Source organism: Ooceraea biroi, chromosome 1 (assembly GCF_003672135.1).
Source record: "Ooceraea biroi isolate clonal line C1 chromosome 1, Obir_v5.4, whole genome shotgun sequence".
Classification (NCBI taxonomy): Eukaryota; Metazoa; Arthropoda; class Insecta; order Hymenoptera; family Formicidae; genus Ooceraea; species Ooceraea biroi.
Window position 1 is genome coordinate 11333069 of NC_039506.1, and position 24721 is coordinate 11357789.

Here is a 24721-nt window from a genome sequence, read left to right on the forward strand (position 1 = left end):
CGAGCTGTGGCAAGGAGAGAAGCCTGATATAGGCCATCTTCGAACGTTCGGAAGTAAGGTATTCGTCCTGAATAAAAATCCGAATAAAGGAAAATTCGAACCTAGATCAATAGAGGGAATCTTCATCGGATATGCAGACGCAAGTAAGGGATATCGTGTATGGATCCCGAAGGACAGTAAGATTGTCATCGCAAGGGATGTAAAATTCCTGGAGACGTTTGACGCAAACAATAATTATGAAGATTTCGCAAGTGACGATTTTGTTCAAAATCGAACGGCTGAGATCGCGAACGACAACGGTTCACCGAATTATAATTCAAACGACAATTTTGCGGAAGATGCAATCGACGTAGCGTAACAGCACGAGTGCGAATCATCGGACGAAGGCATCGAGGTTGGGAGTGCTCAACCGTTAACACGTGGTCCTGGTCGTCCACGAAAGATACATACCGGAAAATCTGGTCGTCCTGCCAAACAATACCACGTGAAGGAACCCACTCCTCTATCAGTCACAGAGGAGGATCTAGACTGTGGGAACGTTGTTGGTTCGCTCGGAGAAGAGAATGAGGCAGGGAATATAATAATTTATTCTTTTATTATTATATTCGAGATAACTAATTGATACAGTTGTCGTGACGTCTTCACGTCTTGATAAAAAGTGTTGTAACGGCGAGCTGCGCCGTATCTTCGACGAGAGCTGAGCTGGAGTCGTCAGGAGCGTTAGCTGCTGCTGACTGCTGCTGCTCGTCGTCGTGATGTCTCCTTTTATAGGAGGCAGCGCCGGTGGCGGCGCTGATGTCGTGGAAGTTTAGTAGCCGCTTACGCGGCTGGAGGCGATGGTGTGCTCCTTGGTGGATGGATGTTAATCCAGGCGTCTTTCTCTATACGATAGGTGGGGCTTCGTCAGGGTGACGAGAATAGGGCCCCACTTATCTCGTGGCGGCGAAGGAGATTCGTCGCTGGATACATCGACCCACGAGATATTGGTCTGGGTCGCGACGTTCTCTTTATCGGCGGATGTTGGCCGATTTCTCGGTGATGGTGTTGCCGAGCTTCTCCTTAATCGAGGGCTGGTGAGGCGGCGAACTCGGATGTCCCACGGGTCCAGGGTGTTCCTGGGTGGACGTGTTCGCCGTGGTGGAGACAGCTGTATCTCCCGTAGTGCCCACGGTAAAATGTCCTCACAGATCCTTGGTGGTGGTTCGTCCTCGAAGGTTGCGGAGGAATACCCGGATGTCCCGGCTACCGGAGATACCAATGTTGGGGCCGGTACTGGTGACGGAGATGTTCTGGCTGGCGATGCTCTCTCCGCTAACGCCGGAGATGTTCTGGTCGCTGGTGCTAGCGATGCCCTCTCTGCTGGCGCCGGAATCTGTTGCCGTCGTAGAGGTAATTGGAGAGACGGGATCTGGACCGTTGAAATGGCCCGGATGGTCGCCTTTCTACGACGAGGTGCTGCTGCGAGTACTGGTTCCGGTGATGTGGTCGATAATGCTCCAATACTCCGTCCTGGCTGCAAGTTGTCGGCAGGAGTGGGTACTACTACTGCCGGTTGAATTGGCCTGCGATGGACTATCGGCCTTCCTGATCTCGTAGGTTTACGCTCCCTTATCTGCTTGTAGCAGCGTTTCGACTCATGCTCGTGGTGGAGAGCGAGTCGAAGAAGATGCTTGAGGTCTTGCCGCGCAGTCTTATATATCGCGCCGGCCGACTCTTGCGCGCGAGTAAGCGAGCTGGCGCTGCGACGCCTAGCGGCGCTCGCGGAACTACGCCGCGTGAGCGGTCTCACGCCGCACGCCGGCTAGCGTGTATGTAGCGGCGGCTACCGCTCTGCAGGCGCCCAGCCTCTACATAGACGATGATTTAGCATGGTTCGATGCTCAATTTGCTATGATAGTTTCAGATATACCATTTTTTTAAGCTGTTTCAGGTCCGAATGGCGAAGACTGGAAAGATGCCATCTACGACGAAGTAAAATCTCTCGTAAGCAATGGGACATGGACACTTGTCGACTGACCGGATGATCAAAAGGTAATCGGCTGTCGCACCGTCCTGAGAAACAAGTACAAGGCCAACGGAGAATTGGAGCGAAGGAAAGCTCGTGTGGTCGCAAAAGGATTTTCTCAGCGTCCCGGCATCGACTTCCATGACACGTTCGCCCCGGTCGCAACCCATACAGCACGGCAAGATTGCCGCAATATTGCAGCAACATTTTTCGGCAAGATTGCAACATTGCAGAACCATTGCGAAATATTGTTGCAAGAGTACTGCAAGATTGCAGCAACGGTAAAATGTCCGCTTTCAGAAATATTGCTACAAAACGTTGTAGCAATATTGCAGTAAAATATACATGCAAACTACTGTGGAAATGTGCCAATATATGGTTGAGCTCGATCTTTTGTGCCTAATAATATATTTCGCGTTAATGTATGTATATTTTTCGCTTAACAAACTATGCAATCACGTAATTAAATTTAATTATGTGATTTCTTCTAGCTTCAACTTGAGACTGCGTTTCAAGACCGATAGTAAACGGTCTTAAAACGCAGTCTCAAGTTGAATCGTAGTTTAAGCGAAGTCTAAGCGAAGACTGTACATAAATTCGTGTAAAAAATATTATTAGGCACAAAAGATCCAGTCCAACGATATATTGGCACATTTACTTGATTGTTATAATAATCATGACAACATTAATATAAATACACACATTATTTTACATTATTTTAGATTATACACATGTTGGCATAATAGCTTTAACACGAAGTAAAACCATTCTAGAACACATGGATCTTTTATGAAAAGTTTAAACACCACTTAATGTATTAAGATTAACATGCCAACTTGTATGTATAATAACGCATAAGTTTATTTTATTTTAATCTTAGGGTTTGGAGGTAATAGACAAATTTATATACATATATAATTAATATAAAAATGCTTTCAATCCTATGTGTATTAAAATTATTATAATATTAAACATTTTTGAATACTTACTCTAATTGTAAGTGACACACAAACACACAATACAAGGACATGTTATTTTCACAATATTTTACAATGTTGCTGTAACGTGTTTAAACTATATTGCAAATTCATGACTATACAATATTTCTGCAACATTGCACTGCAATGTGCAATATTGCAATATTGCAGCAATGTTGCTGCAAACTTTTGTGCTGTATGGGAAGACTCAGCTCATTAAGGACATTCATGGCCGTAGCCGTTGAACGAGACCTGAAGATCTCCCAGATCGATATCACAACCGCCTACCTAAACAGTGCCATGGATATAACAGTGTATATGGAGAAACCAGAGATGCTGAAAGAGATGCTCCAAAGAATCATCGCAACAGAGGATGACCCCACCTTGACGAAAACGGCTGATACAATGTTATCGCAACTAAATAGCGGTGACAAGGTTTGCAAATTAGAGAGGGCTATATACGGTCTTCGACAAGCCGGACGTCAATGACACAAGCGACTCGACACTGTGCTGAGGAGTCTGGGTATGAAGCCAATTAACGCTGATTCATGCGTCTATTGTGACGAGAGTAAATCCACTTTGGCTCTCGCTTACGTAGACGACATTATTTTCGCATCTCGCAATGACACTAATATTAAACGCTTGAAAGAAGAGCTCGCGAAAAGGTTCACAATCAAGGATCTTGGTAACGCGAGATATTGTCTCGGCATCGAGATAGATCGAGACAGAAAGGGAATTCATCTCTCTCAGAGCGGATACATTCGCGACGTTTTGAAGAAATTTGGAATGTCTGACTGCAAACCAGTGCGTACCCCTTTCGAAACTGGTATCAAGCTACACGATAATAACGATCTCGATGCTGACAACGCACAAGTTTCATACAGGGAACTCATAGGTTCATTAATGTACCTGGCACAAGGAACTCGACCTGACATCGCTCACGCTGTAAGTTCGTTGAGTCAATGGAACACATCGTTCAAGAAAATTCATTGGACGTGTGCCAAGAGGGTCCTCAGATACCTTAAAGGTACGATCAATCACGGATTACATTATACAAAATCTGGCAAAAATCTCATCGGATACACGGATGCAGACTGGGGAAGTTGCAGTCTGGATCGCAGATCATACACTGGTTCAGTTTTTCTGCTAGCGAACGCCGCCATATCGTGGGAATCACGGAAACAAAAAACCGTAGCTCTGTCGTCAACCGAGGCTGAGTATGCTGCACTCAGCGATGCCGCAAGAGAAGCCATTCATCTATCGAGACTTCTATCGGAAATCGACTCGCCAACGCTGTCGAAAATAACGCTCCACAACGATAATCAAGCCGCAGCTAAGCTGGCAGTTAATCCTGTTTTTCATTCTCGCTCGAAACATATTGATATCAAGTGTCATTTTATTAGACAAGCCCTGGTGGATCATCGCATGGACCTCGTCTACACGTGCACGGAAGACATGATCGCCGACGTGTTAACAAAGGCCCTATCTAGCGAAAAACATGCGTTTTGTTTCAATGGGATGGGGATTAAAGACATTAATGTTACTCGCGTTTAATTTTGAGGGAAGGTGTTAGAAATCAAACTTCCTCGCTTGTTATAGATATTGCCGCAAGGCGTCACTGTACGCGATTCGCGTTTGTTTACGCATGTTCCCCATCTACCTTTGTTTTTGGGTTCTTTTACTGTTCGTTCTTTTATTATAACGATCATACGCTTTTCTTACGTTCATATTGTGATTTGTTTTGTTCGCCGTATAAATTTGTATACGATATATTTATTGTGTTTTTCATACAAGCCTTACGAATAAATAACCCATACAGCACGAAAAGATTGCATATATATTGTAAGAATCTTCCACCGCAACGTAGCAACATTGCAAATTCACTGCGAAATGTTTCTGCAGTATTGCTATGGGATTGCAGGAATGTGAAAATGTCCGCTTTTCGGAACATTGCAACGAAACGTCATAATAATATTGTAATGTAATGAATTTGCAATAATTATAATTATTCATTATTACATACTTTAAATATTTTTATTTATATAACTTCAATATTTTTATTTATTAACATAAATAGACAATTATATGTAATATAACAATAGTAATAAAAAATGAAATAAACATTTTCTCTATTTTTGTTATAAAAAAGTAACTGTTCTTTATAAAAAAAAACTTAAAAATCCTCTTTTTGAGATATTATTTTTCCTTTAATTATGTTAAAATATTTTTCCTTTAATTAAATAATTGAATCTTCTTCGTTTTTGTTTGTATGTTGCCTGTAAAAATAAAATAGGAATTAAAATTCATATATTAGCATAAAATTACATAAAAATATACATACTGCAAGTATGTATAGAATTATATGTAAAATGACATATTTTGATCTCTTAATCCTAACCGGAGCTTGAGCAAGCCACTTGGAAATGCATTCAGCAATTTCTGCATCAGTGGCATGATTGTGTATTTCACGAACAGCTTCTATAACAGAAAAAGTTATTAAAAATATTACAACTATTAATATGCAGTTTTCTAATGAATTTCCATAATTTTGAGGTTATAGTGATATAAACTGTGAAATAGGCAAATAGAGTGATTCTCTATTATAATTAATAGATACAAGAGTAACAGCACACAAGTGCTATAATTAGACATAATATTATAAAAAAGTACTTACCTTTTTCTTTTACGTAACTACTTTCTTTTAGAATAATGCTCGCGTCGTAAAACCACCATGTTCTTTAGATAGTCGAAAGAGACAAACACCGCATGCACATATATATTACCGAGCTTAGATTCTGGTCATCACACATCATTGGTCGAATAGATTTGGACGAATCTCATTAGGATAGGAAGACTCCAATGTTTTAATAAAATGAATTATTAATATTAATTAATTACAAATTTTGATTGTGCAATGTTTCCGAAGTATTAATGTCATGTTGCTACAAGTGTGCTGGTATTTTGCGGATATATATCTCTGCAATGTTTTTGTACTGTTGCATTGCAATTTGCAACGTTGCAACGTTGCTGCAATGTTGGTGCAAGCTTCTGTGCTGTATGGGAAAGAGTTACTACGGCCTGATATCAGTACTGAGTTACTCGATCGTCCTACTACAACCTCTCTGCAATAAAAACCTTCTTGAAAGCTTTCTGTATTAATCGGTGCTGTATGGGACGTGTTTTCGCGACGAACACACAACACATGTTTACGCGACGATAGCGAGCAGTCGACTGATTTTATTGTTTATTATGTGGTAACACTGTTGAATGCGTAATTGGTTGAAGCCTCAGAAATCAAAACGCGGGAATTCAACACAGTCACGAAAACAAATAAAACGTATAATGTCGCACGAAATCGATTCTTTACAAAACATATTACTATTACTTGCACGTTTCGCCCTTTCTTTTACCATGGAGACATTGAAGAAAAGTGTTTTCTAAAAAATTAATCCTCTTCAGAGCAATCATTTTAATAATGTGCAGATATTTTATTTTAATATCTATTGATAACCACACGATAACGATATGTGATGATTTTCCAATGGCAAAGAGGAGTGAGATTGTTAAAGATTTAACTTGAAATTCTTTTAAATACTAAGAATATTGATTAATATGATTAATAGTAATATTAATATTATTTAATCTAATTTATTGAAAATATTGCAAATGCAAATTTTTCGTTTCTCATTGCAAATCGTAGGAAACAAATTAATTTCCTTAAGTATTTTATTTACTTTCGATTACTTTTAATAATTTGCGAACTTCGAGAGAATGTACGACGAAATAAAATATTTGGTTGCCCTGAAAAGGGCAAATTATTTTCCCGTTTTCTTTCTTCACAGAAGATGTTGGAAGTGGCCACCGTCCATCCCGACGCAAGCTCTCGTGCGTCTCAGTAAATTTCGCTGAGTCTTCTCCATCAGATCACTGTCGATAGCCCAAATGGCATGATGCAGTTTCTCATTGAGATTTTCAATATCCTCAGGAGACTTTCTGTAAATAATTTCCTTGCAATATCCTCACAAGAAAAAATCCAATGGATTAAGGTCCGGGGATCTTGCGGGCCAAGGTATTGGACCATACCGGCCCATCCATCGTCCGGGAAATTGCTCGTTCAGATAATTTGTAACCACTGGCATTGTGTGGTCCAGCACCGTCTTGTTGGAATATAATTTGATTCCTTTGTGCTAATAGCACTTCTTCCAAAAAATCTGGAATATTTTCTTCCAAAAATTCCAAATACGATGCACTATTTATAATATCCGGCAGAATAACTGGACCTAGTATGTTCGTACCCATGATCCCTGCCCAGACGTTCATTTTCCAGCGAACTTGAAAATTTCTCAGTCGAGTAACTCGAGGATTCTCGTTGCTCCACATATGCATATTATGGAAGTTAAAACTTCCTTTTCGTGTGAACAGCGATTCATCGCTGAATATCACACGAGAAGGAAATTCTGGATCCTCTTCTACTCTCCTCAGAAAATTTTCACAAAATCTCTTCCTCCGAAGATAGTCTTCCTCTCGCAACTGCTGCACGGGGGTGTAATGTTAGGCGTGCAACTTTTCTTCCTTGAGGATTCTCTGTACTGTGGAGTACGACAAATCGTGCTCTCGAGCAATGGCCCGAATACTGATTTCAGGCTCTTGTTCGACAGTACGAAGGACTGTCTCCACATTCCGCAAATTTCTTCTTTCGCGATGTCTACCGCAATCTGTTTTTTTTTTTGGTAAGATGGATCCAGTTTCGTATAAGCGTTGAGCTGTGCAAGGATAACGGTGGCCGACGGGTGTCTTCCTCGATTCGGATACAATTCTGCGTATCTTCTTGCAGCAACGTAATGCTGCCCCTGGCACTCGCCAAGTTCCATCAGTATGTCGTAGTACTCTTCGTTCGTGTATGCTGCCATGTCACCTAATGCTTCTAATAATCGAGGGATTATTGATTGCACTATCGATCGCTTCATCCTATTTATACGATCTTCGCGGGGGGTCGATGCCCCTTTCGCGTCCCCGCGGACGAATGCTGATGGCACTTGACGAGTGCCAGGGGCAGCATTACGTTGCTGCAAGAAGATACGCAGAATTGTATCCGAATCGAGGAAGACACCCGTCGGCCACCGTTATCCTTGCACAGCTCAACGCTTATACGAAACTGGATCCATCTTACCAAAAAAAAAAACAGATTGCGGTAGACATCGCGAAAGAAGAAATTTGCGGAATGTGGAGACAGTCCTTCGTACTGTCGAACAAGAGCCTGAAATCAGTATTCGGGCCATTGCTCGAGAGCACGATTTGTCGTACTCCACAGTACAGAGAATCCTCAAGGAAGAAAAGTTGCACGCCTAACATTACACCCCCGTGCAGCAGTTGCGAGAGGAAGACTATCTTCGGAGGAAGAGATTTTGTGAAAATTTTCTGAGGAGAGTAGAAGAGGATCCAGAATTTCCTTCTCGTGTGATATTCAGCGATGAATCGCTGTTCACACGAAAAGGAAGTTTTAACTTCCATAATATGCATATGTGGAGCAACGAGAATCCTCGAGTTACTCGACTGAGAAATTTTCAAGTTCGCTGGAAAATGAACGTCTGGGCAGGGATCATGGGTACGAACATACTAGGTCCAGTTATTCTGCCGGATATTATAAATAGTGCATCGTATTTGGAATTTTTGGAAGAAAATATTCCAGATTTTTTGGAAGAAGTGCTATTAGCACAAAGGAATCAAATTATATTCCAACAAGACGGTGCTGGACCACACAATACCAGTGGTTACAAATTATCTGAACGAGCAATTTCCCGGACGATGGATGGGCCGGTATGGTCCAATACCTTGGCCCGCAAGATCCCCGGACCTTAATCCATTGGATTTTTTCTTGTGAGGATATTGCAAGGAAATTATTTACAGAAAGTCTCCTGAGGATATTGAAAATCTCAATGAGAAACTGCATCATGCCATTTGGGCTATCGACAGTGATCTGATGGAGAAGACTCAGCGAAATTTACTGAGACGCACGAGAGCTTGCGTCGGGATGGACGGTGGCCACTTCCAACATCTTCTGTGAAGAAAGAAAACGGGAAAATAATTTGCCCTTTTCAGGGCAACCAAATATTTTATTTCGTCGTACATTCTCTCGAAGTTCGCAAATTATTAAAAGTAATCGAAAGTAAATAAAATACTTAAGGAAATTAATTTGTTTCCTACGATTTGCAATGAGAAACGAAAAATTTGCATTTGCAATATTTTCAATAAATTAGATTAAATAATATTAATATTACTATTAATCATATTAATCAATATTCTTAGTATTTAAAAGAATTTCAAGTTAAATCTTTAACAATCTCACTCCTCTTTGCCATTGGAAAATCATCACATATCGTTATCGTGTGGTTATCAATAGATATTAAAATAAAATATCTGCACATTATTAAAATGATTGCTCTGAAGAGGATTAATTTTTTAGAAAACACTTTTCTTCAATGTCTCCATGGTAAAAGAAAGGGCGAAACGTGCAAGTAATATTAATATCAAACTAGTTTAAGCCGCCAGGAAAGTAAATGAATAAAAATATAAGTTGTTCGACCAAACTGGCAAATTTTAATGTGAAGCACACAACGTTTCGGCCGGGTTTCCAGCCCTCTTTAAGTGTAATACAAACAAGTCGATTTCTACAAATAAACAAATCACGAAACGGTAAAATATAAATAATTATAGGAATGCGAAAAGCCAAAAACCATGAACTAAAGTCAACTCACTGTTAGAAAAAGACTTGGAACAACGCACAAAGACTCACAGATCTCTCCACGATACCACGTCAGTACACTACGAAAGCCACTGAGAAAGTGAAACGAAAACAAAATATCAAGCATTCTTCAAAAACATGTCATATATACAATGCAATCGAGTTGTAGAGCAAAAAAATGTATCTCATGTGGTGAGGATTTTCACGGTAAATGTGATAGACCAATAAGTTGCATTAACTGTGGCGAAGACCACAGACCTACGAGTAAGATATGTGAAATATATAAAGTAAATTATGAAATCAAAAAATTAATGGCAGAAAAAAATATTTCTTTTCAAGAAGCAGCGAAAATAAGGACAGGCGATAGAGGAAGAATAAATTCGTTACAAAGTAACGGAGTTTGACCGGATTTACAGCGGAAAGGTTACGAGACGATAGGTGAAAGAATACCGGTTACTGACAGAGGAGAGAGAGATGAGAGGGAAGGTTATGCAGGGGTAATAGGAAGAAAAGCAAATCGTGTAAATCATATGAGAAATGATGACAACGGGCAATCTCGTGAAGTAGAGGAGTTTCAAAGGGAAGACGTAAGGGACAGAAACGGAAATGTGATAGTGACAGAGAAGGATAAGCGTGGGAATGATTATGTTAAAAGTAGGTGGGAGATAAATTCTAGAGAATATGAAATTTGTAAAGAAAGAAGGGGGATTAGCAATTACGGGTGAGAGAAGGGATAGTATTTCGACAGAAATGCTTGGATCAGAGTGGAGTAGGGAAATTGACAGGCAGGAGATCAGATTCGAAAACATGATCCGACAATTTGAACAAATGGTTCAAGTAATAAGAAAGGAAAGGAGGAGGCTTGAAATGCTACAAGTACAAGTAGAGAGAGAAAGAGTTAGAAGTGGGGAAGGATATGAGGAGACGAATCAGCAAAGAGGTAAACAATGGAATTAAAACTTGTGTTATGGAACGCTCGAAGACTTAATAGCAAAAAAGAGGAAACCTGGAAGAGGGTACAAGATTATGATGTGGCTATTGTTACAGAAACGAAATTGAGGCCGGATGTCACTTTTCGAATTCGCGGTTTCAATGGCGTTTTTAAAAGTAAATTAAGAAGAACGGATAGAGGAAATGGTGGGGTTGGTATATTCGTCCGCGATTGCTATAAAATACAGGTAATTGATAAATTTTAAATTCCTAATGATGATTTTGACTGTGTTGGCGTCAAAATAATGAATATAGTAAATGAGGAAATAATAATAATAGGTATTTACAGAAAGCCAAGTCAGGTAGTCGATCAAAATGGTTGGAAGAATATTATAAATGATTACAAAAATGTTAAGAATGTTATAGTAGCGGGAGACTTTAACGCGCACAATATTATGTGGAATTGCGAAGATACTGACAGAAATGGTATGAGGTTATTAGAAGAAATTTAAGATATGGATTTATTTGTAGTAAATATAGATACTAAATCTAGATTGGGAGAAGGGGGTGTCTGTCCATCTAACTTACAAGGGGACCTTACGGTTACTGGGTCTCCGATTTTCTTCATACTTACAGGATTTGAAGTTCAGTACCCGAACATCAATTTCCTAAAGCAGTACGATGCGCTTCTCAAAAACACTCGAGAAAATCGACTTTGAAGATTTCCAAGCGCTGTAAGTATAGAAAATTTGAAACAGTTGTCAGAGCCGCTCGTAGCCGAGCGCATAGCACTCTAGTCTCGTAAGCGCGAGGTCGCCGGTTCGATTCTCATTGGCTGTAACTTTTCTTTATTAATTTTACTTGAATCCTATATCTAACATTAACATTTATCAAATTGAAATGCTAATTAATAAATATGTAATCGTAATTTTGGCAATAAAAATTAACATCTTTTTATTTTTAATTACCACTCGCCTGAAAATACGAATATTTATAATAAATTAAAATGTGGTACAAAAATGGAAAACGTCTTATTGTTAAATGCAAAAATAATATGTATCAATAATACTGTCAGTTATTTTATCACTTATATTTATTATATTTATATTTATACTTATATTTTTATTGTTTATATATTTCATACAATTAATATATATAATTAATAATTCATAAAAATTAAAAAAATATTTTTATTAATATCATTTTTGTGTTTTTAATATTATTTTTGTATTTACTCGTAATCTCTAGAAATAAAAAAGTATTTTATTTCCTATCTAATGTCTTCCATTTTTGTACCACATTTTAATTTATTATAAATATTCGTATTTTCAAGCGAGTGGTAATTAAAAATAAAAAGATGTTAATTTTTATTGCCAAAATTACGATTACATATTTATTAATTAGCATTTCAATTTGATAAATGTTAATGTTAGATATAGGATTCAAGTAAAATTAATAAAAAAAAGTTACAGCCAATGAGAATCGAACCGGCGACCTCGCGCTTACGAGACTAGAGTGCTATGCGCTCGGCTACGAGCGGCTCTGACAACTGTTTCAAATTTTCTATACTTATAGCTCTTGGAAATCTTCAAAGTCGATTTTCTCGAGTGTTTTTGAGAAGCGCATCGTACTGCTTTAGGAAATTGATGTTCGGGTACTGAACTTCAAATCCTGCAAGTATGAAGAAAATCGGAGACCCGGTAGCCGTAAGGTCCCCTTGTTAGACTTGATTTGTTCTAGAAATTTAATACACAAAGTTAGTTATCAGCAAGAAAATGATATGTGGGGATCAGATAATTTTCCGATAGTTTTTGACTTTTTAATAGACAACACAATTTATAGAAAGAAACCTAATAGATTATCATCTAAAAAAACAGATTGGGATTTCTATGATAGTTTAATTTTAAGAGGAGAAAGTTTATTAGATTCAAGTGATTATTTAGAAGGTAGTATAGAAGAAAAATATAATAAGATAGTAGAATTGATGAAAGAAGCAATACAGGTGGCTACTTACGGGAGTGTAAAGCGTCAAAATACAACATATAAAGGAAATGTCAAGCGTATATTTAGGAAAAAGAACCCGGTGGACTGGTGGGATCGAGATTGTCAAGAAGTGATTAAGAAAAGAAAAGAAGCTCTTAAAGTGTATAGAAGAAGTTTAGATGTGAACAGTTACATCAAATATAAACGGTGCAGGGCGGTAGCTAGAAAAATGATCAAATTTAAAAAAAAAGGAAAGTTTTAAAGCATTCGTTAGAGGTTTAAATAAAAATATAAATTTTAAGTACGTCTGGAATAAAATGAAAGTTCTCCAAAATAGTGTTAAGGTAATTGACTGGAAAAAATGGCAAAACAAAAACAGAGAGGATGAGATCGTGAAAGAAATCGACAGAATAGCACCTCCGTGGGTTGAATTTACGAAGTTCAAATGCGCAGAAGTGGAAGAGGGAGAGATGGATAGGCCATTTACAATGAATGAGTTGGAAAGAGCATTAGGGATGGCTCGCGAAAAATCAGCACCTGGTTTAGATCATATCGAATATCGAATGATAAAGGGTATGAGTAAGAAGTTCAAGAATGAATTACTAGCAATGTTTAAGTACTGTTTTACTGAGTCAAAGATGTTTTCTGATTGGAAAGAGAATCAAGTCATTTTCATTGATAAAAGCAATAAGGAGAAGGTAAGACCAATTACCCTGTCGTCATGTATGGGAAAAGTTCTAGAAAGATTGGTTAATGAAAGATTGATGTGGTGGGCAGAGAATAATGTTTTAGACAAAAATCAAAATGGATTTCGCAAAGGGTGGTCTTGTTTAAACAACATTACAAAGTTAGCTGCGGATATAGAAATGGGTTTTTTGGAAGAAAAATGTACAATTGCGGCCTTTTTAGACGTTTCGGCGGCATACGATAATGTAAATAGAGGTTTATTAGTTGAAATACTAAGAGAAGCAGGGTGCCCTGTGAAAATTATAAATTACATAGAAGAATGGACGAGAGACAGAAATGCAATTTTTGTTATAGACACGAACAGAACAGAGAGGAGGTTAGTTAATAAAGGGTTACCGCAAGGCGGGGTGCTGAGCTCGATTTTGTACGCGATTTATACTAAGAACATATCTAGGAATTTAAATTACGTTGTTAAAATATTACAATATGCGGACGACATAGTGTTATATATCTCAGGAAAGTACATTGCAGAAATGGAGGTCGATCTCGAAACGGGGATAAAGGAATTAAATAAAAGATTAATAGAGTTGGGTTTAGATTTGTTAGAGTGCTGTAATCTAGTAACTTGTGTTAGAAAAGTATTATTGCGTTGGCAAAATGAATTTATGTTTCGTTATAAGAGGTTGGTAAACCTGAATATAGCCGCGCGCGCTTTTTCACTGATCGACCAAGAAAGCTAATCTAGCGATACGTGTTATTTCACAAAGAAGTAAAAGTGTATTCCGAATATAATAAAACCTTTATTTAACTTTACGAAGCTGTGTAAATATTACCTGCCCAACAGGTTATGGGCCCAGCGGAAGAATAATAGAGCGTTTGAGACTAACATTCAACGCTGATACATATAAAGAGAAGTTGAAAGGTTAAGTGTACACGATCATGCCGGAGACAATGGATCAAGCTACTGTAAATCCAACCGCAGCAAGAACCTCCACTGAGAGTTTTTCTACCGGGACCACTGTTTCAACATCAGTGCCTAACATAGAAAAACTGGAGGGCCAGTCCAATTACGGGAGCTAGAAATTTGCGATGAGGATGGCTTTGATGCTCGAGGGCCTGTTTGGTTACGTCGATGGAACAGTGTCCGTCAATAGTGCAACCGATAGACTCAGAGATCAGAACGCGCTAGCAAAAATTTGCTTATCCGTCAAGGCGAACTGCTACATGCACGTACACAATGTGAAAAGTTCAAAAGATGCATGGGCTAACCTCAAAAAGGCATACGATGGGTGCAGCATGGCCACCAAGTTTGAGTTAACACGCACGTTTTTCAATATTCGACAAGAATCTTATAGTTCCATGGAAGCGTATATCGAAGACATATTGTCTGTAGTACAGAGGCTGGCTGATATGGGCGAGAATATTGAAGATAAATGGATCTCTTTCGTTATGAGAAATGGTGTTTCTCAAGATTATGAAAACTTTGTGGCCGTTATGAACCAACAACTGCAGGAGGAGGCTAGATCTGAGAATGTCAAGGCTGCTTTACTCGGTGAGAGTGAAAGGCGCGTTAAAGATGAATCGACGCCTGGAACAGCGCTAGTGTCTAAATCAGTTAAAAAGACTCAGCGCAAGCAGAAGAAGGACATCAAATGTTACGAGTGTGGCGATCCGGGTCATAAAAAACCAGATTGTCCACAACTCAAAAAGGATCCTGCCAAGAAGGAGAAAGCGAAGAACCAACATGTGTCAGCTGATCAAGCAGTGAGTAAGAAGAACTCTACGTTGCTGGCTCGTGCACTTGTGACCACACAACTCCTTCAACGTGAATCATCGATTCAGGGGCGATATCCCATATGGCAAAGGACAAATGTGCAATGTACGACTTGGATTCACGAGCTTGTGTATCGATTACGGTTGCCGATGATTCAGAAATTAAGTCTGAAGGTGTCGGTAAAGTTAACCTTAGGCTAGATAGTCAAAATGTAAAGATTGCCACGGATGTATTATATGTTCCGAGTTTGTCAGCGAACCTGCTCTCAGTGAACAAAATGACAGAAAAAGGTTACAGTGTCGTTTTCGATAAAGAATCCTGTAAAGTTTTTGATGGATCAAGTTGTACAATTTCTAGTAATATTGAATTTATTTGTCCGAAAAGAGATGGTTTATACGTAGTAGATACTTCGTTACAGGAATCAGTGAGGGCAGTGTCCGCTGTTCGAATGTCCAGTCAGGAATTATGGCACAAAAGATTGGGCCATTTGAATAGAAAAGGAATGAGAATATTAAAAGATATTGTTACAGGTATCGATTTCCAGGATGAGGACAATAAAGTTTGTGTAACTTGTCTCGAAGGAAAGCAATGCGTCAAATCTTTTCCTAAGAAAGGTAGTAGGACTAAGGCTGTTTTAGATCTCGTTCATAGCGACATCCAAGGACCTATGGAAGTGAAGTCATGGGGTGGAGCTAGATATTGTTTGATTTTTGTCGATGATTACAGCCGAAAAGTTTTTGGGTACATGCTTGAGCATAAATCAGAAACGCTTTCAAAATTTCGTCTTTTTAAAGCACTTGTTGAAAAAACAATTAAATAAATCGATTAAGTGTTTAAGGACAGATAAAGGTGGTGAATTTACAAGTAAGGAATTTGAATTGTTTCTGAAACAATCCGGGATTGTGCATCAGACCACAGTGGCATACAGTTCTCAGCAAAACGGTATTGCTGAGAGGACAAATAGGACATTGACTGAAAAGGTTCGATGTATGCTGTTTGAATCAGATTTGGATAAAAGATTTTGGGCTGAAGCCATGAACACAGCGATTTATTTAAAGAATCGATCTCTTACAGAAGCGGTTAAAGATGCTGTACCGGAAGAGATATGGTCTGGATCAAAGATTGATATTTCAGATCTTAAAGTGTTCGGATGTCGTGCTCAAGTACATATTTCAAAAGAGAAAAGACTAAAACTAGATAAAAAATCAAAAGAAATGATTTTCATAGGTTATAGTGAGGAAACTAAGGGATACCGCTTAGTTGATAAGAGTAATCCAAAGCAAGTTGGTATTGCTAGGAGTGTAGTCTTTTTTGAAACCGATGTACTTAATTCGTCAATTTTTAAGAATAATGATGATACTTGCGAACGAGATGATGTAAGTGACACTAATGGTGATCATGTCATTGTAGATGAAGGCGATAAAGTAGTAATAGATGTGGTTGAGTTTGAAGACAGAGAGGAAAGAAGTTCAGATGCGGCTTCATGTCACACATTGGAAATGGAAAATCAGACAAATCAATCCATCTCAAATGATGATGATTACCAAAGTTTGAGTGATAATGATAATTTAGAATGTGAGGATTTTCAAAATATTAATGATAATCAGGCTGATCAAATTGGGGGCGATATCCTAAACGAATCAGAAAGCCTAATAGAAATAATGATTTTGAATATTCTTTCCTCGCTGTTGGACCTCAAGATCCAAAGACTTATTTCGAAGCGTGCGAAAGGTCGGATAGAAAATTATGGCAGAACGCTATGAAGGAGGAATTCAAATCGCTTGTTGAAAACGAAACGTGGGAATTAGTTGATAGGCCTCCAGACGAAAATGTCGTTCAATGTAAATGGATGTATAAACTTAAAAAGGGGATTAATGGTTTAAAAAGATATAAGGCACGACTTGTCGCAAAGGGTTTTACGCAAGTGCCTGGTAGGGACTACGATCAAACCTTCGCACCTGTAGTGAGACTCTCATCACTTAGAACGCTTTTTGCTTTAACTGCTGAATTAAATTTAGAAGTGGATTATATAGATGTAACAACTGCGTTTTTAAATGGAGATCTCGAGGAAACGATATTTATGGAGCAACCCGAGGGTTTTGTTAAAACCAGCGAAGAAAATAAAGTATGCAGACTAAAAAAATCGTTATATGGTCTTAAGCAGGCGGCTAAATCTTGGAATGACAAGATTCACAAGTTTTTAGTTGAGCAGAAATTTGATAGATCTAAATATGATCCGTGCGTATACATAAAGAGAAAACAAGATAACTACATTGTAATTGGTTTACATGTGGATGATTTTTATGTTTTTTCTAATTCTAAAAGAGAAACAAGCAACTTAAAAAAAGGTTAGTTGAATGTTTTAAAATAAGAGATTTAGGCTCTGTAAGTGAATGCTTAGGCATGAGAGTAACTAAAGATAGAAAATTGCATACTGTCAAGTTAGATCAGGAGAACTATGTTATAGACATTATCAGAAATTTCGGGATGGAAAACTGCAAGCCTGTATGAACACCTTTGCAGCTAGGCTTAAGGTTAGATAAGTCGACTGATAATGCGAATCAAAACCCATTGTATCAAAAACTCATAGGCGCTCTAATGTATTTAGCAGTGGCAACGAGACCCGACATATGTTTCGCTGTAAGTTATTTAAGTCAGTTTAATAGCTGCAACAGTAAGGAACATTTTAAGGCGGCTGAAAGGGTAGTGAGGTACCTAAAAGGTACAACGAATATGGGTTTAAGTTTTTTTAAAGGACAATACGAATTAAAAGCGTATGCTGATGCAGATTATGGTAGCTGTATTGTTGACAGAAGATCCTTCACAGGATATGTGTTCAAACTCGCAAATGGTGCGATAAGTTGGGCAGCTAAAAAGCAAAGATCCCTGACTGTTGCAGATAGTACTACTTTTGCAGAGTAGGTGGCCATAAGTGAATGTGGAAAAGAATATGTATTTTTGAAAGGACTTATGTCTGAGTTATCAAAAGAAATTGAAACTGTTACAATTTATAATGATAATCAAGCAGCAGGAAAATTATGCGATGGCCACACATTACACAAAAGGAGTAAACACATAGATGTTAAGTATTATCAAATTAAAGAATGGATTAAGGAAAAATTTTTGCGAGTTCAGTACTTGTGTACTGAAGAGATGATAGCAGATGTGTTAACGAAGGCGTTAACAGATTGTAAACATCAATTTTGTGTTAAAGGCATTGGTATGCAATAAGAAAAGAAAGAAATGTAAGAGCGTACAAGTTATAGATTAAGTGAGGGTGTTAGAGTGCTGTAATCTAGTAACTTGTGTCAGAAAAGTATTATTGCGTTGGCAAAATGAATTTATGTTTCGTTATAAGAGGTTGGTAAACCTGAATATAGCCGCGCGCGCTTTTTCACTGATCGATCAAGAAAGCTAATCTGGCGATACGTGTTATTTCACAAAGAAGTAAAAGTGTATTCCGAATATAATAAAACCTTTATTTAACTTTACGAAGCTGTGTAAATATTACCTGCCCAACAAGATTTAGAACCGACGAAAACTCAAATAATTGATTTTAATAGAAAAGGTTTAGTTAGACTTAATAGTTTTATATTAGTTAAGGACAAGCGAGTTAATTACCAAAGAAGGGCAAAATTTTTAGGAATAATTTTCGATAATAAACTGTCCTTCAAAGACCAGCTGGAGGAGGTTAAAGGTAAAGCGGACAGAGGATGCAATATCTTAAGATTTATTTGTAAAGTTTCTTGGGGAATGGATGTCGCGACGGCTGTTTTAATGTATAAAGCGTACCCAGTAAGCAAACTGTCAGCAGTATGTCGACAGATTGGCAGCAGATTCAATTAGAATAATGTAACAGATCCGGTACCATCTGTGTCCGCATTAAGATTGTGTTCTGCCAGCAGATCCTGCTAACATGATCTGACAGCAGATTGGCGACAGAAACCGAGCAGAGCCCGCCGATATAACCTGGCGGCAGATTGGCGGCAGAAATAGAGCAGGATCTGTGCAGTGTAGTTGGCAGCAGATTGGGAGCAGAAATCGAGCAGGCTCTGCGAGAAAGTGCCATAGTAGTACAAATGTATTGGAGCAATATTGGTTAACAATATAAATCTAATTTTTTATGTGGGGTATGAATTAATTTCTTATATTGGTCCACTATTGTAAAGTAATCTGTTTTTTTAATCAATACTTAATTTGATTAAATGGGCAAATTTAATGCCTTCAGATTGCTTGCGGTGTGTATGGACGTTGTCCATGAGAACCTCTGTGCCGCAAGTGCAAAAATTCTTAGAAAAATTAATATTATTATGTCAAGACGCGTATATTAACTTATTATATAACTGTCAGGCTAAATCTTAACGTCGAGTAAGAACTCAACATGTTCACCACCTAGCGGTGCGGAGCGAAAACGCATATTCCTAGCCGTGTAAATTTGAATAGTGTTAAAAGCTGCAGATCCTGTTCGGTTTTTGTCGCCAACCTGGCGCCAGGTTATGTCGGCAGGCTCTGTTCGGTTTCTGTTGCCAATCTGCTGCCAACTACACTGCGCAGATCCTGCTCTATTTCTGCCGCCAATCTGCCGCCAGGTTATGTCGGCAAGCTCTGTTCAGTTTCTGCCGCCAATCTGCTGTCAGATCATGTTATAAGCAGGATCTGCTGGCAGAACACAAGCTTAATGCGGACACAGATGGTACCGGATCTGTTGCATTATTCTGCTTCATATCTGCTGCCAATCTGTCGGCATACTGCTGACAGTGTGCTTACTGGGTGGATTTTGTACCCAATCTGTGGCCTCTCTGCTCACATATTTTATCGAACAGATTTTGCCAATGTCTGTTCTTCGCAGGTTTGACTGACTGGGTATATAAGATCGATTGTGGAATACGGACTGTTTGTATATTTTCCTAGATTGTAAGCGGAGAAAATAAAGATAGAAAGAGTACAATATAAGGGGCTCAGAATTGCATTAGGTTACAGGAATAGCACTCCGTGTAATGTTATGTTAGCAGAGGCAAAGTTTATGAGAATGGAGGAGGAAAGAGCAGGTCTTCTAGCAAGAAATTTTTGGACCAGAATTATGATGTTCGGAGATAAAGACTTTATCGGACTAATGAATAGATTTGATATATTGAACTGCAGGTATCGGTTAGTACACCCTCAAGGAGGTAGGAGTGTAATACTGTAAGCATAGAAACGTATTAGTTTGTATAAAAAGAAAATGGAGTGGAAAGGAAAATTTGAAGTATTTGATAGTGATTATTGGGCGCTGACAAATTTAATAAGAGTAGATACTGAAATTGGAGAAGAAAAAATCAAGTATGATTGGAGCGACGGGATAATGTTACGGCGATTCAAAGACAAATTCGAACTGGAGGATAATTACATAGTTATATATACGGACGGGTCGAAGCAAAAGGAAAAGAAAAGCGTGGGGGTCGGAATAACGAGGGAGGATTCGGATATAGGATATCAAATGAGTATAAACCGAAATTGCTCAATTTTTACAGCGGAGGCAGTAGCTGTAGAAAAGGCTATAGGATTTTTACAAGAAAACGGAGATAATAAAGACGTATTAATCTTAACTGATTCCAAAAGTGTGTGCGAAAGTTTATGTAGAAATAGGATAAATGTTCATAAAAATAGCTATATCACACGAATAAGAAAAAGAATATACGATTATCAACGAATTCGCACCAGATTAGATAACAGAGAAATTAAAATGGTCGTAGGATGGATTCCAGGGCACAAAGGAATACAGGGAAATGAATTGGCGGATAAGTTAGCTAAAGAAGCAACAAATTTAGAGACAGACGAGAGGGTGAAGGTGCCATATAAGGATTGGACAGCGTTGTATAAAGAAGAAATGTATACGAGAACGGCAGATAGGGTGGAGATTGAGGGAAAATACAAGGGAAAAAATTATTTCAGTAGGTTTTATAGTAGAGAGAGAAAGAAACCATGGTTTCAAGCGATAAAACAAGAAAGAGGTTTTGTAACTATGGTGAACAGATTACGAACGGGACATTTTAATTTGAATGATTCATTAGCAAATAAAAATATAATAGAAAGTCCTAGATGCGAATGCGGAGCAGAGAGACAGACTATAGAACACGTAGCTTTCGTTTGTTGTTATCGTGACGCCTCGAGAACTAAATTTTACAGATCATTGGAAGCAATGGACATTGGTTATCCTTATGATATACAGTTGTAGTTGGAGAAGTTGGACATCTACCCGTTGTATGCCTTATGGTCTTTTTTGAGGGATATCGGTAAGATTATTTGACGAATCAAATTGCACCATGTTTTTCTGTTAATAGGTGGAGAAAGGTTTGCGAAAACAAGTACAGAGTGCCAAAAAGCCGCAACAGATATTGGCTGTAGGCACATTAAAAATTACATAAAGACAAAAAAGCCATGAAATTATCTTGATTTATATTATAATTTCCTAAATATAAGATAGAAAAGTGATAACTGACATTTCTATTATCAACATATTTCTAAAAATAATTTTTGAAGAGAATGCATAAATTTTATGGTTATTCTTCTATTGATAAATATGAATATGATATAATCTTGCATAGAAATTAAAATAATCTTGTGTCGAAATGAAATACTCTCTTTCATTCTTATTTCTCATATTTTACTTTTATTCAAAATGTCAGTTGCCACACCTTAGACAGACTTAAGCTATGTTATACCTTCAGTAATTATTATTACTATATATATACTTCCTATGAATTATCATTAAGTGATTGTCTGTTGGTCATCTATTGACACGGTTTCTATATTGTAAGGAACACTGTACTTTCGCGTGTATGAGCGGCTTTCATGAAATACATACTTGTACGGCGCATTCTTAAGGTCTGCGAGTTAGTCCTAGATACATGTCTGGTTTGAAGGTTTTTGGAGCTTGTTGCACGAAGCCCATCTTGCTCAATATATCTTTAAAATCGTAGCGTCCGTCCTCGGGGTGGTTATCAATAGTCAGGTCAACGATGGCGGCATCATCTTCTGCCTTCCGGATCCTAATCCAGCCATTTTTGTGTTCTGCTAACATCTTCGTCATTTGCCGAGTCTCAAACCGCCAGATTTCAGAGGGCTGCATCGGGCCTATGCGGAAGAGACTGCAGGGGATGGCCTGCCAAGCCAACTCATGGAGGCGCACAGGAAGTCGATGGCACTCATGGAGCGGGCGTAAGATTTTTCGCCCCCAGTCTCCCAGGGTGATGCGTGCTAGGTCTCCTTCGATGGCTGTTATATATCCTCTATGCCATTGACTGCCATCCCTGATGGCGATAACTTGGTTCACTTGTACTTGATCTGGATAGCAGCCCAAATACCTCCCTCTGCGCTGCATCATCACCTGGAGGTCCTCCCTCATTTCCTGGTAGTCTTTCTCTGAGTTTTTTATGTGTATCCAGATTAGGCCCGGTGAGTCGACCCTGATGACAGTGACTGCAAGCGGACGACGTGTCAGGAGGGAAGACTGGATTCCCTTAATTTCCATGGTGATCAGGAACCTTTGATATCTATAATAATGGTGTAATCAAATTGTAGACTTGGACATCCCTTTTTCCTCTCTCTCTCCTTCCCCTTTTTTTAAAACAAAATTTTATTCTTTGATATCGAATGAGAAGGTAACGTTTTTGAGTTCATCTTTGGGAGGATAAGAGGACAGGAGCGGGTAAACACTGGATACCGAGGAAACATGCCTGACAGAATTCTCGGTAGCAGTTGGCTTTGTTGTTTTATTGTTGCTTTCATTGCCGGTTTCCTGAGACGGTGTTATTATCGTTACGTCAGGTGGCGGTGCGGCCTTAGGGTTTTTACGCCCTAAATGCAATAGCAATTGTGTGAGGGATTCCCATAAGGCTCCGAGTAAATAGACGAACCAGCCATAGACAGTGTGTAGCTCATATCCATGTACAAAGGTGTCCAGTACAAGTTTGGTTACGCGGATGATTAGATATATGGCGATACATCCTGCGCTTAGGTTGCCAAAAATTAGAAACTTGTTCCAGAATTTCTCCCAGGTTGACATAGCTATTTTCTCTATGGAAGTTTCGTCAAGTAGGTTGGCGATAGAACCTTCGTGTAGGGTGGTAGGTCGGCCCATTACTCCTCTCGCTACAGTGTTAAGGACCGCGGGTCGTTCAGCAGGGAACATTATGTGATCTCGGAGTGTCTCCAAGTCCTGTTGTGTATTGTTACGTCCAGAGCTCCGTGAGCTCGAGGAAGAGCGCAACCAGACGCCTCTCGAGGTACGTAGGCACACAACCGCAGTACCTCGTGTGTTCGAGCCGACCGATTTTGTTTCAATTTTCGGGTCAACGACCAAAGTCGATTTTATCCTATTATTTGAAACGGTCCCTCGATTTTCGGGTCAACGACCAAAGTCGATTTTACCCTATTATTCGAAACGGACACTCGATTTTTGGGTCAACGACCTAAGTCGATCTACCCTAATAGTTCGAAACGGTCAACTCGATGGTCCTTTTTTGGTAACAGAAATGAATCCCTATTGCACAAGGATAGGACCCGTATGATCTGTCAAGGACGAGGGTGAAACGAGGGTAATTAACTAAAATGAAATTTATTTGGTAAATTAACAATAATTTATTCTGTCAATGGTCATCAGAAAATACGAGTACAAATGGTTAAAGTTTTGACACTGGAATGCGGATTTGAACATGATTACAATAATTCGATAAAAACGCCGCTACAGGAAACACAATACAATATCTATACAAATTTTAACTAAAAATATTTGTACAAGTTGAAAATTAAAAACTGTGTAATCCGATTCATTCAGAGGAACATCGGTACATATTTATAATTCTAAATTAGTTCTAACTCAAACGTATAATAGCTAATCCAAAAATCGTTGATACATATTATTATCATTACATTATTTACGCCTACATTGCAGGATTAAAATTATATAAAAATTCACTAATGTAAAACGCGGGGATCAGGACAGGGTGAATGCGGTTGTGTGTGATAAAGGGAATAAAGGTATCAGGGCCAGCGTAACTGAGCGCTTCCCTGAGAGCCGGTATATCGATCAATCCAGGGCCGCAAATAACGGTGTGTGGAGGAAGGGGATGAGTGAAGGTGGGGAAAAGATCCAGGAAATAATCAAGAACCAAGTTGAAGGCTCTCTGGGAAAATTCTTGAAGTGTTGAAATTGAGGGGATTGACATCCCTCCAATCTCAGGGTTTTCATGAACGGGGGGTGGAAAGTCAAGGAATGTTCCTTGGTTGATTTCAGGAGCGGGGGTAGGGAGGACCGAATTCAGGAATTGTCCAAGCTGTTCAGAAGAGATGGGTGAGTACCACCGCGGGGATAACTCAGGTAGGGAAAAAGGGGAAACACTAGGGGAGGAAGGTGGATTAACAGTCGTTGAGGTAGGAGATGGTATGCTAATTGTAAGTGATGATAATCGCTGCTCGATTCTATCGCTAAATGTATCAAGTTGCTCGGTTGTTTCCGGCGCTGGGAGGGGTGCAGTTTGGTTGCACGATAGCAAATCTGCCGATGAGGAATAACCCGAATCTGCTGAGGAATCGGTTGGTCCGCGAATATTATCGGCCACTTAAATGGAAATAAATCGGAATAG

The 24721-nt window shown here is 38.9% G+C and overlaps 4 protein-coding genes across 4 annotated transcripts; 3 read left to right on the top strand and 1 right to left on the bottom strand.

Annotated features, from left to right (window-relative positions):
* Nucleotides 1–641: 641 nt before the first annotated feature.
* On the bottom strand, nt 642–2175 carry LOC105283247 (translation initiation factor IF-2-like). The gene is made up of 3 exons (XM_026973543.1): nt 2068–2175; nt 888–1612; nt 642–792 (listed from the first exon to the last, which is right to left on the bottom strand). Exons 1-3 carry the CDS (start codon nt 2173–2175, stop codon nt 642–644), a joined length of 984 nt encoding a protein of 327 aa, XP_026829344.1.
* Nucleotides 2176–3507: 1332 nt separating this feature from the next.
* On the top strand, nt 3508–4536 carry LOC109611240 (uncharacterized mitochondrial protein AtMg00810-like). The gene has a single exon (XM_020032941.1). The coding sequence runs from the start codon at nt 3508–3510 to the stop codon at nt 4534–4536; it is 1029 nt and encodes a 342-aa protein (XP_019888500.1).
* A 12965-nt stretch (nt 4537–17501) lies between these two features.
* LOC113561749 (uncharacterized mitochondrial protein AtMg00240-like) lies at nt 17502–18020 on the top strand. Its single transcript, XM_026968898.1, has 2 exons — nt 17502–17507; nt 17622–18020. Exons 1-2 carry the CDS (start codon nt 17502–17504, stop codon nt 18018–18020), a joined length of 405 nt encoding a protein of 134 aa, XP_026824699.1.
* Nucleotides 18021–20319: 2299 nt separating this feature from the next.
* On the top strand, nt 20320–21312 carry LOC105283249. The gene has a single exon (XM_011345858.1). It carries the CDS (start codon nt 20320–20322, stop codon nt 21310–21312), a length of 993 nt encoding a protein of 330 aa, XP_011344160.1.
* Nucleotides 21313–24721: the final 3409 nt, after the last annotated feature.